Source organism: Leptosomus discolor, chromosome 9 (genome assembly GCF_034619465.1).
Source record: "Leptosomus discolor isolate bLepDis1 chromosome 9, bLepDis1.hap2, whole genome shotgun sequence".
In the NCBI taxonomy this organism is placed as follows: domain Eukaryota; kingdom Metazoa; phylum Chordata; class Aves; order Leptosomiformes; family Leptosomidae; genus Leptosomus; species Leptosomus discolor.
In genome coordinates, this window is record NC_141399.1 from 37,316,210 (window position 1) to 37,331,758 (window position 15,549).

Sequence of the window (15,549 nt, forward strand, 5' to 3'; positions counted from 1 at the left end):
GAAAATAATTAAAGATCCCATCAGACCTGCTTCTGTCCCTCTTCATAAACACTTCCCCCTGCCCCCCACCCCCAGCATATAGGTCTCCTTACTGGGCCAGCCCTCAGGGCCATTGGACTATCTCCCCTTGCAGGGAAAGGATCTTTTCCTTCCAGGTCTAAGTTTTGAGGGGCAGCATTAGCACATCCTGATTGTGTTTAACTCCCACTGTTTGGTAGAATGATTCATGAAACCTTAGTTTTTCTAAAAGTATTTTCTTCAACTAAATTCCATTCCATTTTCTTCAGGCAATAAATGAATTTTGTTTACAAAGTACTTCAACAAGCCTTGAAATTTCATTTATGGAAAATGGGCCTCAAACTTCCAAGACATTTGAAACCATGCTGAAATATGGCAATTTCAAGCACTTACCTGTCTGCTTCCCACAAGTCTCTGAATCAAAGGTTACCATGACAATGAAGCCCACTCTTGGTCTAGCAGAATGAACTGTTTTTACATTACATCATTATTAGCCAGGACCCAACAAAATTACACAAATGAGAACCCCAGACAGCAGGACTGCAAAAAGTCAAAACAAGTATCATAACAAATTACACCCTAAACTTAAGAAAGGAAGGAAAATGTCACCCAACTCTCCAGCAATAATTCTTTGAAAAAAACCATACCAAAATGGCTGACCTCCTCCCAGTACCCCTGCAGGGCTACAGAAGCAGACCAGCTCTGCTCCGTTACAAGTTAGACTTGATTTCCACCCTGGGAGTTGGCACAGTTGCCTGCACATCCCAGCACACAGCCATTAGCGTTCCCAGTGAGGATGCTGACTCCCAGCACACTCCCAGCAAGCTGGTTTGCATTATGCTATCTACAAGCAATTTAGCACTCTGCGCAGGAGCTGGGAGCCTTTGCTTTCTGATTGCCTCATTAATGAAGGTAGCCTAGACCAGTCCTTCCCAGGGCTAAGTCTGAAGTTTATGGCACCACACCTGAAGGAGAGTTTGTAGGCCTAAAAGCTTGGCTTCTTTTCCCCAGCTGTGCTATCTGTGTAATAAAAAACCACTGCTTTTTCGTACCAGCCTTGCCTCACTTGTATCCTTAGACTATCACGGCTGCAATACCACCTCTGCTGAAACCACTGCTGTCAGTTCCTAATTTGCTATTTATAAGGGACCCCGAAGTACTTTTATAAAATGCCCAATGCTCAGCTAGCTCCTATGCCTCTCCCCTTCTGAAGAAAATCACCTGGTGCTGTTTTTCAGAGACATTTTCTCTCTGCTAGCCAAAAGGGTGGCCGTGGGGATGGGGGTGGCACAGTCCTGCTCAGCCCAGGGTCTCTGCTGTCCCCAGGATGGCTGATTCCCTTGTCCCACCAGAGTGCCCTTCACCTGTGTCTTCCACTCCCCCTGCTGCAAAACACTCATTGTAGCCCCGGGGTGGGGTGTAGGGGGAGACCTGAATCCCACCTGCAGTGCTCATCCCCTCGAGTAGGGACCATGGCAGTAATGGGCTGGACACCTGCTTTGTTGGTAACACTGCAGGATTGTCCAAGAATGATACCCAAGGAGCCCTGCAGTTCCCACACCAGAGATGTCTCCCCTGCCCTGGGGTCACAGCAGGACTGGATCAGGCTGATTCTTCTGCTTCCCCTGACCAGGGGGCTCAGGGAGGCATCCCCTGCTGCTATGGGGTGAAGGAGCTTTGCTGTGGTTGACACCCGCATCCACTGCTCCAGTCACATCACCCGGTCCCCGCCACAGCCTGTATCACTTGCTGCCTGCTTAGGCATGGAGGAGAACAGGACTTCTTCATCCCCATGAAGGACATGGAGGATCCGCAGAAAGAGCTGAGTGCTTCTGTGCTGGGAAGCAGCCCCCCTTTCTGCTCTGGCTGCTGTTAACACATCACCTGACAGCTGAGCATGAAAAGGGAAGGGGGCAGGGGGGGAGGAACGTCACAGCCACTTCTTCCCACTTCCAGTTGCAGGGTGTGTGCTTGTGGCAAAGAAGCCTGGGATCCGCTGCGAGGCCCTTGCAGCCCGCAGCCTGCCAACACATGATGTTGTAACGGAGAATGAATCCCAGCAAGCCTCAAACCTGCCAAGCAAGGGTGTTCTCCAGGGAATGGGGCGACTGCAAAGTCTCAAACCATGTCCCTGCTGACAACCTGCTGATGGATGAGTTCAGTCAGGAGGAATTGCACTTTGCAGAAGAAAGCACTTTTTGCTCACAAGGCAGCCAGCATGGCAATGGTCCTGGGAAGAGCCCTGCAAATTTGAGTCATGCAGCATTGGACCTACTCATCTTACAGGGTGAAGAAATGAGAGAAGAGAGTTTCTTCTGCAGAGGAAACCCTACCTTGATGCTGGGGTTTCTGATCATACCACCGAAATGCATGAAAGCTACCTTAGGGCTGGCTTTGAGGCACTCACCTTGCTTCATGAGGAGGTGGTTCTCAGAAGAGTTTTCTGGAACAGCCACCCTTCGAAGGCAGAAGATGACCACTGCACCCCAGGGAACCCTGTCCTTCACAGGCCTGTGGGGCTGAGCCATCCCTACCGGCCACATTACAGTGGCATAGGGGACACATTTATCTGCTCCCCAACATCTGGCATCTCAGGAGCCACACATCAATGGTTCCCCCTGCTGAGCACTGCTGTAATATAAGCACCTAATAATAAAACCCAGCTATTGCATTCCTAAGACACCTGTCAGCCCAAGCACTACGTGCTGGGGTAATAAATACTTCCTCAGCTATGCCTCTTCTCCACCAATTCTCCTGGCTCTGCCTGTTTTCATTAGTATTTCTTTTCTGTGGACACTGCAATTACACTCTGTTCCTCTTCAGGGCCCTTGTTCCAGGTTCAAATAGAGAAGTGATAATGCAGGGAAGCTTTTCACATCGCTGTTTATTTTTGTCTTCTGAGTCAGGAAGATCTTTTCAGGCTGGGACCAACCCTGTGCAGTTTTGATTGAGAAGGACTCAGGCAGGGGGGTGGTAGGGAAAGGGGGGAAAACTCCAGGTTCCAGCTCTTATGGTTTAAAACAGTGGTGGGCTGCTTCCTTGCCTGCTCTTGCTGAGGTCACCAGCTATGCTTCTTCCTCGGGAAGACATAAGTATGCAGCTTGTACTGCTAAGACCCATGGTAACTATCCATCTGCCACAGCAGCTGCGAGGCCCAGCACTCCCAAGCCTCTCAGTCATCTGAATCTCTGAGCAAGAAAGAGGATTCAGCTGAATGCAGCAAAATCAAATGCGTAACTTTTTTGTTCAAGGTTGCAATATGTTTGGAGATACTGTCCCGCCAGCAAGTCCCTGGTGCAGCATCCAGATGGTGCTCAGGGAATCTGGGGGAGGGTGTTTCATTCCTTCTTCAGGCATGGAAAACAACTGACGATGTCACTGGAGTTATTTGCTTCTCCTGCTATTTCCCAGTGGTAATTGAGGGGGGAAAAAAATCCTCACTGAATATGTGGGATTTGAGTAGATCACCAACTTTTTTAACTAAAAAGTAGCCAAAAATGCAGAAAAAACCCACAGGGGAATATAAGATGCTTCAAGCTCAGGGCAATAGGAAGAACTTCAGCATTTCTTGCAGGTAATTTTTCTTCTGCTTTCATTTCAAGAGATTTACTCCATTTCAGATGTTCCTACCCAGTGCGAAAAATCCTTCTGTCTATTAGTTGCTAAATATAACTTCTCATGCATCCAAGGAGATCCAATGAAGTATCCAAATGAAGCCCATACACCTTGACCTTCCTTGCCAGCAGACCACCCAGTCACCTGGACACCTCATGCTGTCTGAGTGATGTGGCATGGCCAGCTGTCTGCTATTAAGTCTCCAAAAACAGGGTAGCCACAATCAAAACTCCCTGCATCAATGGTTTCTGGACCATGGTAAATCCCAAGTCATGCCTGGAAGCTGTTGGGGTGGACCAAAGTGATAGTGGAGGACGTTGTAACAGCTGAACAGCACAGCAGGGTGGGTTGAACTGCTCACAACATTTCCTGCGCACACATTTGATTTACAACATGGCCAAAGATACTTGGACTAAGGGCACCCATGTCCTTCTCCCCGCCAGGGTCTCTTTAAGGCATGATTCAGTTGCAGAAACATGTGTGGTGGGTTGGATAAACCAGCGCCTTGGCCAAGGCCTCTTCTCATTGGCGTTAGAGCAGCAGAAAGCTCAATCCATGTTGTACATAGAAAGACACCAAAAAACTATAGGAAAAGCAAAGGCTAACCATGGGCCACACACTGCAGGGAAAGAGCACAACTCAGGGTCTCCTTCTTGCCCACCCATCACACCACCACGATCCCATCTTTGAGCTGGTTCCCAAACTCCCCAGCCAATCTGCCTTGAACATACTTTGTGCCCTCCATTGGAAGGGAAAGCATTTTAAACATGACACAATAGGAACCATGGAATAGTTTCAAGCTCTTTTATTTTCCTCTAGAATATTTATTTTTTCATGGGTAGCTTGTCTACTTGTCACTGGACAAACTCCCCAGATGTGCAGATAGCCTGAAGCCCAGAGGTTTGGCTCCCTGGGCTCACCATCCCTTTGTATGTCAACATCATTTGGCTTTGAGAAATAGGCCATGGAAAAAACAATGACACAGATTTTTTTAAAATATGAATTTTTATTTGTTTTGATTGGAGTTCAAGAGAGCAGGTAGAGTGGAAAAGCGGAGTGATTTAATTCAGTGAAGAGGTCTAGTCCTGCCTTGTGTGTTAGATCGGGAGGTTAGTAGGTGGTCAGAAGAGTCATCCTCCTCCACTCAGCTTGCTGACCTTATTTATGTAGTTCTTGTTTCTAATCTCTCTTCAGAACTTCACTGTAATTTTTTGAGACATTTTTCAGTTGCTTTAACTTATTGAAAAAGCTAAAAGATGAAAAAAATTGCAGGACACAAAACCCTGCTAATTAGAATGGGCAAAATTTGTTTTTCTGGCAAAGGTTGAAAAATACGATTCAAAAATACAAACAGGCATTGAACACTGCACCAAAAAGCATTTGAAACACAAATCTCAGAGAGAGAGAGAGAGAGAGAGAAGAAAGGTCACAGTTTCCATGAGAAATCCCTTAAGAAAGTGGCTACCAGCTAGTCAATAGAGAAAATAAAGTCAACAAAAAAATTTAAAAATGCATTTTTTTCTAGTTGTTAATTATTTACAGCTGTAATAACAAGATTGTCATGCGTTAAACTGCTGCCGGCTAGATTCTTTCTCATAGTGGAGCAGAGAGAGTCTCACAAGATGGAAAACAAAGCAGAAGACATACTGGGGCACAGACTGAACCTGAGGCAGTGAGAATGAGCATATTCTCTGGCAATTTGCTGCGGTGTGCTCTTTCCCATGATGGGCTGCCCTAGTGTGATGCTAATGCAACTTCCCCTATGCGGGGCACCAGGGCTGCTCCTAAAGAAGCAGCAGGTGCCCTCACCTTCAGATAGGACGTTCGCCTGCGGCTATCCCCAAGTCAGTCGACAGTGAAAATCTAGTTGATGAAGGGATACTTGTGGCCAACTGACTAGATTTGGTGGGCTGAGAAACTCCCTTGTGACAACCAAGAGCAGCCCCTCAATTCTAAACACAGCCTGGCAAAGGCAACGTGGCAATGACTCAGGTTTCCCTACTCTGCCCCTACTTTTTTGTGTTTGCAAAACCCAAATCGTTCAGTGTATGATTGCCATTACATTTGCTGGGTGTCCTGCAAAAAGACAGGAGGAATAGACTTTTCAGGGGAAACTGAGTGCTGCTAGCAGTGTCACATGAGCCAATGGACTTATCAAGTTGACAGGACCTTCCAGCAGCAATGAAGAGAAGAGGCACAAGCCTTCAAAGACTGTGGGAGCATCCTGGCCCATGCAGCAAACTGGGCCCCCTTCCCCTTCTAGGCAGATGTGTTCATTAAAGCTGTGTACAGAAGAGACCTGCACTGGTGGGGACTGGGACAGTGGGGAATAGGAAAGAGTAGCTAGAACATCATATTTTGTCCTAGAGCCTCATGAGTGAAAACCAGCATAGCCATGCTTGTGGTGAAGGATGACAGGTCAAACACTAGGACTAATCCAAGCCTAGGGCTGTCTGCTGTTTAAAGTAGCAGATTCCTGTGGTGGGAGGCAGGCGTAGACCCAGAAAGAGAACCAGCTTTGTTTGCTTATGAGTGGTGACATCCTTCATTCTCATGGCTGGGACACCACAAGGCACAGGTGGTGATTGCCGCTGACCATGAAAGCCTTTCTCCAGCATCAGAGGAGGGGATATAGGAACTATGAGTGCAGTTGCAGGATAACTGTCTAAATGTTTCTCCTAAGACAGGGGGAGACGAAGGGGTGACAGCAAGGAAGCTGACGCTGGGTACTACGCTAGGGGTGGCACACCGCTGACTTACTGGGGCACCATCGCTCACAGGCTGCCCAGCATCTGTCTTTGGTGCTGCTTGTGCTGAGGCGAGATGAGATGCAGGTCCAGGACACAGCAGCAGCAAAGGCCTATGCTTTTGCTGACCCCTCCCACAATTAGCACATAGTCATGTCTCAGCACATCCCACCTGGATGAGCAGCAAGCAGTGGCCAAGTGCCAGCACCTCCCTTTGCTTTGCAGAAAAGCACAAGCTGAAGCACAGCTCCTACCTGCAGTGCTCCTCTGGCCAGGGACAGCTGCAATGAATCCCACCAGGTTTTGTGCTCCCTCCTGAAGCACGCTCAGGGTGGAGATCTCACAGCCCTTTGCAAGGCTTAGCTACACGTTCCCTGGTTGTGCTATGGGGTGAAGACTAACTGCTTATGGCATTCAGCTGTTGAAAAGCCATGCTGCCTTCCTGGGAAATCCTAGTGTCTGGGACAGGACAAGGGCTGTGCTGGAGAAGTTGACTGGGGCTAAGTTTTCCTGAAAGGTGCTGGGCAGTGCTGCCAGCAGTGACCTTGGTCCAGGCAGCAAGCCTGTACCAAGACCCCAGCATGGAGAGAGGCTCTTCTTTCTTGCTCCCTTTATTCCCTGTGCCTCCTGAAGTCATCTGAGGACCAGCGGAGAGGGATGTACCTCCTTCCAGAAGATTTAGCAAAGAGAATGAGAGGGAAATAAAATAATTGAAAATGGCCATTTTCTCTTTCAAAGAGAAAGAGGTTTGACTTTTAGATATGAAGAGTTTGTGAACATAAATATACACACACACACACACACATATATATATATGTAAAAACCTTTGGTTGACTGAAGAATAGCAAGGTCAAACAGTAAATATTTATACCTGGAAGCCATCAATCTCATCTGTGCTGTGGCCTCTTGCCAAAAATGCCTTCGGGAGTAGTTTAGCTTGATATGGAGAGAGGACTGGTGAATTGTTTGGGGTTTTTTCTCCCTACTTTGATATTAATAGAGCATTTATGTTTTCATGAATGTGCCCCTCTCCTGGGCTGAGCCCTCCCCATCCCCAACAGCCACCAAGGAGTCAGGGAAATGTTATTTTGCTCCAATCTGCAAAATCCACCCAGATATTTGATTGGTTGGGTAAAGTGTGGCCCCAGAGAGGCATACGATTTGGGAAGAGGGCCTGGAGCAAGGGCTGGCCTGATGCTGTATGCTGTGACGGTCTAGTCCCATGGCCCCACGCCAGCCCTCCACCACCCCCAGAACCAAGCACGTGGAAGGGAGGCAATAGCATATCCCTATCAAATGGTTCCCCATTGAGCCCATTGGGAGCTGCCTGGTCCTCTCCTGCTGATGGCATGCCGTGGCAATCTGGGAGAGCACAGTACCTGTCCTCAGTAGCCACTTGCCTTTGATTGTGATCCTTCCTTTTACAGCAGTGTGTGTTTAACTGCTGTGTTCCTCCAGCAGCTGCAAAGGGCTCTGCAAACAGGCCATCTCTACACCACCCTCTGGGACAGGCAACAGCTCCAGGTTTCTGAAGGTTCAGAGACGTTCTTATCAGAACAAAGGGTCTCTCCATGCAAGGTGATCTGGAGCAAGAGAAACCCCTTCCAGCCCTATAATCATCCCCAAGGGATGGCTGAAAGGAATCCAAGATATGGACGGAAGAAATCAAGGCAGCAGATGAGAAATGAATGCACCTTGTGTCCATAGGATAGGTTTGCAGGAACAGGCTTACAGGAACAGGCTGGTCATGGCCTTGTTTGCATGGATGGCTTGTGTCTGGGAATAGCAAGCATGGGGTCTGCAAGTTAACTAGGACCTTGCCAGTGCCCCGAGTGGTATTAGGATGGGGGTGAGCTGTGTTGGCCACAGCACTTGTCTGTAAAACCTAGGAAATGGTAAATCCAGCTTTGCTTATTAGAGCTCAGTGCATGGAGGAGAACCAGGAAGCTCTGTTTTGGGTGTCACAGTCCTGCTCGGTGATAGTCAAGAAGCTTCGGAGATGTTGTACGGGGGGTAACTCCATCAGCCCTTTAGAAGAACGGGTGGCACCAAGGGACTACTTCTCTCCCATCCCTCTCATGTCACCTTGCAGAAGGGTCACAGCACTAACATGCTGCTTTCAGCCACCATGTGCTGCCTCCCCTGCCCTCTAGGAGGACCTCAGCTGAACCGTCCCCCACCTCCCCAGGGCACAGGGCTCCCAAAGGCCACACTGCTTTTGCCCATGTGCAGTTTCAAAGGAGGGAAGAGGCAAGCTGCCAGCGCCAAAATGTCCCTCTGACATTTTCAGGAGGAATGCAACTGCAGACTTGGACTGTACTGTGTGTGTCTCAGGTAGTGCAAGCTACAAAACAGGAGCGCAGACTGAACCGATCATTTTTATCACCCTCAAAGACTTCTAATTCCTGCCTGGGAGACTCTCATCAAGTCAGGGAGGCTTTGAGCCTTGCCAGAAGAAAAAAAATATTGGTGTACTGAGGTTCACAGTGAAATGAAATGCCCACTCTGTGCACAACTGTGGATTAGACCATCAGTGGTCATGTACTGATCTATTCCTATCCAGAACAAATTATAAAAATGGAGCCCTTTCACAGCAAGCAGTAAACCCCAGTAACTAATGCTAGGTTAGGTCTGGCCTAGTGTGTCCTCAGGAGAGGCCCCATCAGCAGCTTTGTGTTAGCTGGGAAGGAATCATCCCAATTTGAGCCACTGACAGATTTTAAAAAAAAAAAACCCAACATTATCTTCTCTGTGATGTCTGCTGGCAGGAAATGTTAAACCACTTATTTATAACTATCTTCCCGAAATGCTTCCCTGCTTGGAAGCCAAACTACAAATCCTGTTTGGTTTGTTGTCTTTAACCAAAGGATGCTGGTATTTCTGCTTCCAGCTGGCAAAAAGATTCAGAGCCAGTGCCAGGCTTTGGTGGGAATAGACTTGGCTTTCAAGGTATGCTAACACAGATCCAGGAAGGCAGCCTTTTATCAGGCAGAGAGCAAAATTTTTGGAGTCAGGAAGAGCAAAGATGAGAAAGCAGATGGGCGTCACTGGCAAGCCAGATTGGTGGGCTGTGTCCTGGGGAGGGACAAGAGTCTTGGTGTCACAGGGAGGAAAGGACTGGGTGAAGAGACAGGCAGGAGATTCACCCCAACAGTTTGGTGACACAGATCAGATAACCCACAGCAAGGGAGGAGGCTCAGATGCTGCCCTGATGCTGAGCACAGCATCGCAAAGAGGTCCAGCCCCAGCACCTTGAGCATCCCCCTGCTGCACTGAGCCTGTGTGGCCTTAGGCAGGCGGCAGAGACAGCGACTGCGAGTGCTTGGGCTGCTGAGAAGCTGATGGTAAGACCTGAAAATTTATGAAGAGCTCTATGAAGCAGGCACCAACGGACACAGGAACATGTAGCGGGGTGATGCACGGTAGGACATGAACCTCGGGGTAGAGGGGATTTTGGGGAATGCCCAGGCTAGCAGAGGAGACCACCTCGGTGCTGGGACCAGCTCAAGTCAGCTAAGTCACTGGATTGTGTATTTAAACTTGCCTTTGATGTAATTCTGTTAGTAAACACAATATACTCTTTGTTACCATTTTATTGTGGGGTTTTTTTTTTGCTTTTTATAGGATTTCTATTCCATTCATTTAGGCCTGAGTATTATAGTGACATGAATGTTTTATGAGATACACGTCATCTAGCTTATTTAAGAAAATGACATCCAAGTAGTTTCCAAAACAAACAGCCTCACAGCTGGTTAGTGTATCACTTCGCACCAGAAAGCCCAGGGAGCAGAAGGGCAGCAGCAATGGAACTGGTTGCTGGAGGGAACGGTGCTAGCATGGAGGGAGCCCCACCACAGGGGGCCTCAGTGGTGAGGGGTATGGGGCCGCAGCTGGGCAGTGCTGGGATGGCTGGGCTGTCGGAGCGGGGTGGCTGCAGCAGTGGCAGGAGGCCAGTGCCAGAAGGAACTGGGTGCCCCAGGTGCAAAAGCAGCCAGGATGTCCCCCCTGCCCAGCAGAAGGCCTGGGGACGGTGCACCCTCCCTCTGCTCCTCCAACCCAATGCGGGGTGCAAAGACGGAGAGCTCCCAGGCTTTCCCCTCCTTGCCACCCAGCGGGGAACCCTCAGGGATGAAAGGCACTGTAGAAATGTCATGGGCGGTTTGGGGTGCAGATGCTGTGCGGGGGGATGGGGATAGAGCTGGTTTCCTTAGCATCGGTTTGGGGGGGGTTGCCACCTCTTGCCCGATGCTGCCTGCTGGTGTGGATGCGCTGGTGGACTGAATGCACTGGGGACTGAGCTAAATGTCTCCAGGCTCCTCTCCTCACCTCAGCTGTAGGCAGAGGGGAGCGACTGCACTGCTGTTCAGCCAGCAAGGTTGGTAAGGGACAGGCAGGACACGCATCAATGCCACCCACGCTGCAGGACAAGGTGCCCTGGCCTTCTGTGCTCCGTCCTGTCATCCCCATGGATATTCCAGGTGGGGAAAATCCTGTGCTTTGTGCTCAGCCCCACTCCTCCAGGGGCAGGGGTAAACTGAGCTTGGCACAGTGGCTCAAAGCAATGCTGAAGACACCACCTTGGGGGTTCTGGGGCCTCAGCCTGGCTGCATGCACGTGAAATGTGCTGGGGGCAGCCAGAGGGTCAGAGGGAGGCCCAGGAAAGAGGGGGTGCATCCCACTCTAGGAGCAGGGCTGTTGGCAGGATCACTACTGCCCACAGGCTGGGGAGAAGAACTCACCAGGCATGGGATGCTTTTCCTTGTAGCAGGACAGTGTGTCCATGGGGCTAGGCACCACGGAGGGGGGACAGATGTTTTGCATGCCACCATTTTGTGCTGCTGCTGGGAAGTGGACAACCACTGGTTTGGGTCCTTGACTGAGGTGGCTGGGAAGGGAGAAAGAGCCTCTCTCCAAGGCACTGGAGAGCTTTCTTTGGAAGAGTGTGCAGGTGTTAAGAGTTGGGTCTTATCTCAATGGCTTTGTGGGATGGCACCTGCCTCACACGGCTCTCCGGGACAGCAGCATCACCCTGCTGTTTCAAAAAGCCCTTTCTGCTGTTCTCCCACAGTGCTGAGGATGTTCAGCTGCATTTGTTCACCAGGGGCAGGGAGATCCCTGGGGACTGACTGTCCCCTGAGTCACCCCCGCAGGTGGCAGAGTGGCTCCTGGTGTGTCCTCCAGGAAACACCCTGCACCTGAGCTGGCCTGAACCAACATCGCTGCTGCTCTGGTGCACCGGAGCAAGGATGCACCATGACCTGGACCTACCTGGCCTGTACTCCTCCCCGTCAGTGTGGCTTACCTGAGAGGTAGGGGCTTCTCTGCCTAAATCCACCTGTGAGCAGTGATATACTACTGAGGGCTGCTGAGTAGCCAAAGGAAGATGAACGGGAAGCTGAAAGAAGGGTCTGGGACAGAGAGGAGATGCCAAGAAGAATAAGTGAATGGGGACAAGAGAAAGTGATAAACCACCCATCTAAACATGAAATCTATGGCTTCCAGTCCTGATGCTGAATGCATGTGGCCTCACAGCTACTATCTCCTCCAAGGCATTATAAAGCTCCTGTCTCAACTTCCTGACTGACTCTGAGAAAAATTATTTCTCTGGTAGGAACCACTCCACCCTCTAACATGAATTGCCCCAAGAGTGCAGGATGGCAGACAGACAAGGTCTTTCTCACCTGTTCTTGTTTGGGGAGCACATGGAGGAAACCAGCAGCTGGGTTTGGTGAAGACAGAGAAGAAGAAGCCCTGTAGATACCTACAAGATGCTGCCACCCTGTTCCACCCCTGCGATGGCTCCATGGACCACAGCAGTGGTGGGTTTGCCCCCAGCAGGCTTTGGGCTACAAACTGGTCCATGCTGCACTGTTCCCTCAATGGACCAGCTCACTGCATCCACAGCCCAGGGAGTACCACCTAGCACAAACAGCCAGGCACTGAAGAGCAGCCTGGCTGACTGACTGACTCTGGAGGCCTTCACATCCTTGAGCTCAGGCCACCAGGAGCATCCACCATGCTAGGGCAGTCCATTGCAGAAGAGGAGGAGGGAGGTGGACTGCAGCAGCAGCCCCCAGCAGAATGGAGCATGGAATGGCAGTGGCATGCAGACCACAGGCACGGCAGGAGGTGGAGGAGGAGAGATGGAAGCATGGGGTGACTTGGACAGATGGGGGACATCAGACTCACAATGTTAGAGGCACAACTTTTTACGATCCTTTTTTTTTTCTTTTGTCATCAGAGACGAAGTAGAATGAAACTAAAGTATACAGGATAAAATTAAAATCACAGTTTTGTTTACATTATAAAAGAATGATCTAATAGTAATAATAATATCAAATTAACAATAATAATTAAACAAAACAGGAAAGAAGAAAGCCCTGGAGAATTCCTGCCTGGATGGTGCTCACTGATGGAAGGTTTGTGTGACTGGTTTTATTGTTTGGGGATCATTCCCTTGATAGCTGACTCCCGGTTTACATATGTGGCCCAGTAGACTAAGTTGAAAATGGCAAAGAGGACTGGAAAGACGATGCGGGACATCTTGTCTACCTTGCTGACGCTGTTGTATGTCTTCTTACTCTCTGGGAGCTTCTCCTCTATGCGGGGCATCTTGGGGGGTACGTTGGTGGCAGTAGCCGTGGCAGCAGCGCTCTTGGAGATGGTGGGCAGGCCAGGGTCCTTGGCAATGTTGAGGGCATATGTGGTGCCAACAATGTTGTAGGTGTTGTTGGTTTTCTTCGCTAATGCCACTGGCTCTTTTTTCTAGGGAAGGTGGAAGAAAAAACATAATAAAGATGAAGTGACTGTAGACCTGCATGGAGAATATTTTGTCCTCTGAGTTTACCAGACTGGATGAGAAGATGGAAAAGGGTTGAGGGGAGCAAGAGACCAAGAAGAAGGCATTGTGGAAGGGAAGGAAGATGTGGTGAGAATACGGCCAGAACCCATGACATCTATCACTTGAGGGCTGCTGGAGCATAAGGACGTGCTGGGCTAGGGTGGACCAGCTACTTCATGTAAGTCTGGCATGCAGCACAGCACAAAGAGGTCCTGGACTGGCAGCTAGTCAAATAACTGAAGCCACATGGCTGGGTTTGTAGTCCCCTTGCAGCCCCTTCGATCAGAGTAGTGGTATAAAACGGTGTGCGCAGACTCACTCGAGCAGTAGCTGCCCCAGACGGGTGACCCCTTGATTGGTCGAGTGCTGCCAGTTCTGTGTTGCTTATTGCGGGGTCAGTATAAGTGAATGCAGGCTCAAACTGTACAGAATCTTTGTTTTCTCACTCAACTGGGTAGTGTTTTATGTTGCTTCAGCCATGGAGAGATGATGCACGAATGCAGTCTTTAGAAAAGAATGACAGCCTGTGTGGTCATGCGGGGAGGAAGAACTTGATTTTTGGCTTTGCTGGCCTGCTTCCTGGGTCAGGTGAGAGGAGGAGATATCACAGAAGATTATAGCTCCATTTTAATTTTTTTTTTTTTAACGGAAAGCCAGTGGCTTTAAGAATGTGTGTGACAGCATCACAATATTTTTGCACCATATTACAAGACCATATCATACACTGACTCAGTGCCCTGAATACCTCACAGGAATACCTCAACTTAACATCATGATGTCTAAAATGTCTCTGAGACCCTTCAGAGCGCCTCATGACCTACCCAGGTAAGATATAGAACAGATGGAAGGCATTTGCACTAGTCCTGGATTTCAGGATTGCTCAACACAGCACTATAGGGCAGAGGGGAACCTTTCATCTTGCTTTCATATCTAAGTGCGGCTGCAAATCAAGGGACATAAGTGCACTCCTCCCACAAGGCTCCAGGGACAGCCATGCTGTCCATGCTGAAGGGAGAAGAGCTTACATAGCCAATGCCAAAAGAGGCACTTATGTGTCAGACATGGTGTACTGAAGAATGATGGAAGATGCTGAAGACAGACAGTTCAGATGTTAATGAAGATGACTGAACAGGAAGACAGAGCTCGGAAGTCATGATAGGTGTTACCCCCACTCTGAGGATCTTCCTGTTGCTGTCAGGGGCCTGAGACCAGCTCCACCATAGACCATATCGTATAAAGCAATACAGGTCTACCAGGAGAAGCCTGCTGAATGAAATCTATTCATATGCAGACACCCTACATGTCCCAGCACTCATGTACTCCATGCAGTGTCCACTGTAATCACACCAAGAACCAGCATTAGACACAGCAATGACTCATGGTGGGAATCTAGTATCTAAACTTAGACAAGGTGTGGCTTTGAATTTCATTTTCTGTTCAAAAGCAACTGAAACACAAGGTAAGGCTTATCCAGGCGTTTCCCAGGGATGCTTGGCACAGTCTTTCATGTACAGGTGAGGGAACCACATACACAGTGATTGTCAGGAGAAGGGGAGAGTGTGCAGTCAGCAGGACCTGTTCATCTCCCCACCCTAACCTGGGAATTGGTAGCAGGCAGCATTGCTGAGTAGCACTGGGAGCTGGAAAGGCCAGATTCACCCAGTCTGCTCTGCAGAGATACTCCAAGGTTTCATGCTGTACTTCCATTTAAAATGTGTCCACAATCACCACAGATATTTCTCGTTACCTCAGTAAATTAATTTTCCACAGTGATTTTCAGAGGGACACTAAAAGCGGACTTCTTTGCAATCTTTAAACACCTCCCCAATAACATCATAGCCAGGCCTGCAGCTTTGTAATAATGCCAGCAATTACAGAAATGAACTTACTGTTAGAAGGAGGTCTAAATGTCTTCAGACTCCAAATCAGACTAAACCACTGATCACACCATATTATTCATAGTCTTTTATGGGAGAGGGTGTTATGATCTTTAACGATTAACTGAGAGACTGATTTCTGCAATCATTAGAGCCATGTTAACTTGTACCCCCTGCACAGCAGGTGAACTTTTCCTGCTGAAGAGCTGACAAGAAGCAAATAAAGGACTAAAGATGTTTCACTTCCTAAAACATTTAAATATGCTTAAGTATGATGACTTATTAACACAGCTACAGGAGGTAATAAAATAATTAATAATCAGTAATGAAATGAAAAACAGGTTGATGTTCGCAGAATGCAATTTGAAGTGTGCTGTGATTATTTTAGTATTAATCAGCCATGTTATTTGTTACAGGAATAAGATGACTACAAGTGACATGACATTTTCAA

The 15,549-nt window shown here is 48.8% G+C and overlaps 1 protein-coding gene across 1 annotated transcript in view; it reads right to left on the minus strand.

The window, feature by feature from the left end:
- Positions 1-12,815: 12,815 nt before the first annotated feature.
- GABRA3 (gamma-aminobutyric acid type A receptor subunit alpha3) overlaps positions 12,816-15,549 on the minus strand; it is a 71,496-nt gene continuing 68,762 nt past the window's right edge. Inside the window, exon 9 of the mRNA XM_086470275.1 lies at positions 12,816-13,145. Coding sequence (XP_086326401.1) covers positions 12,816-13,145 — 330 coding nt within the window. The remainder of the gene's footprint in view (positions 13,146-15,549) is intronic.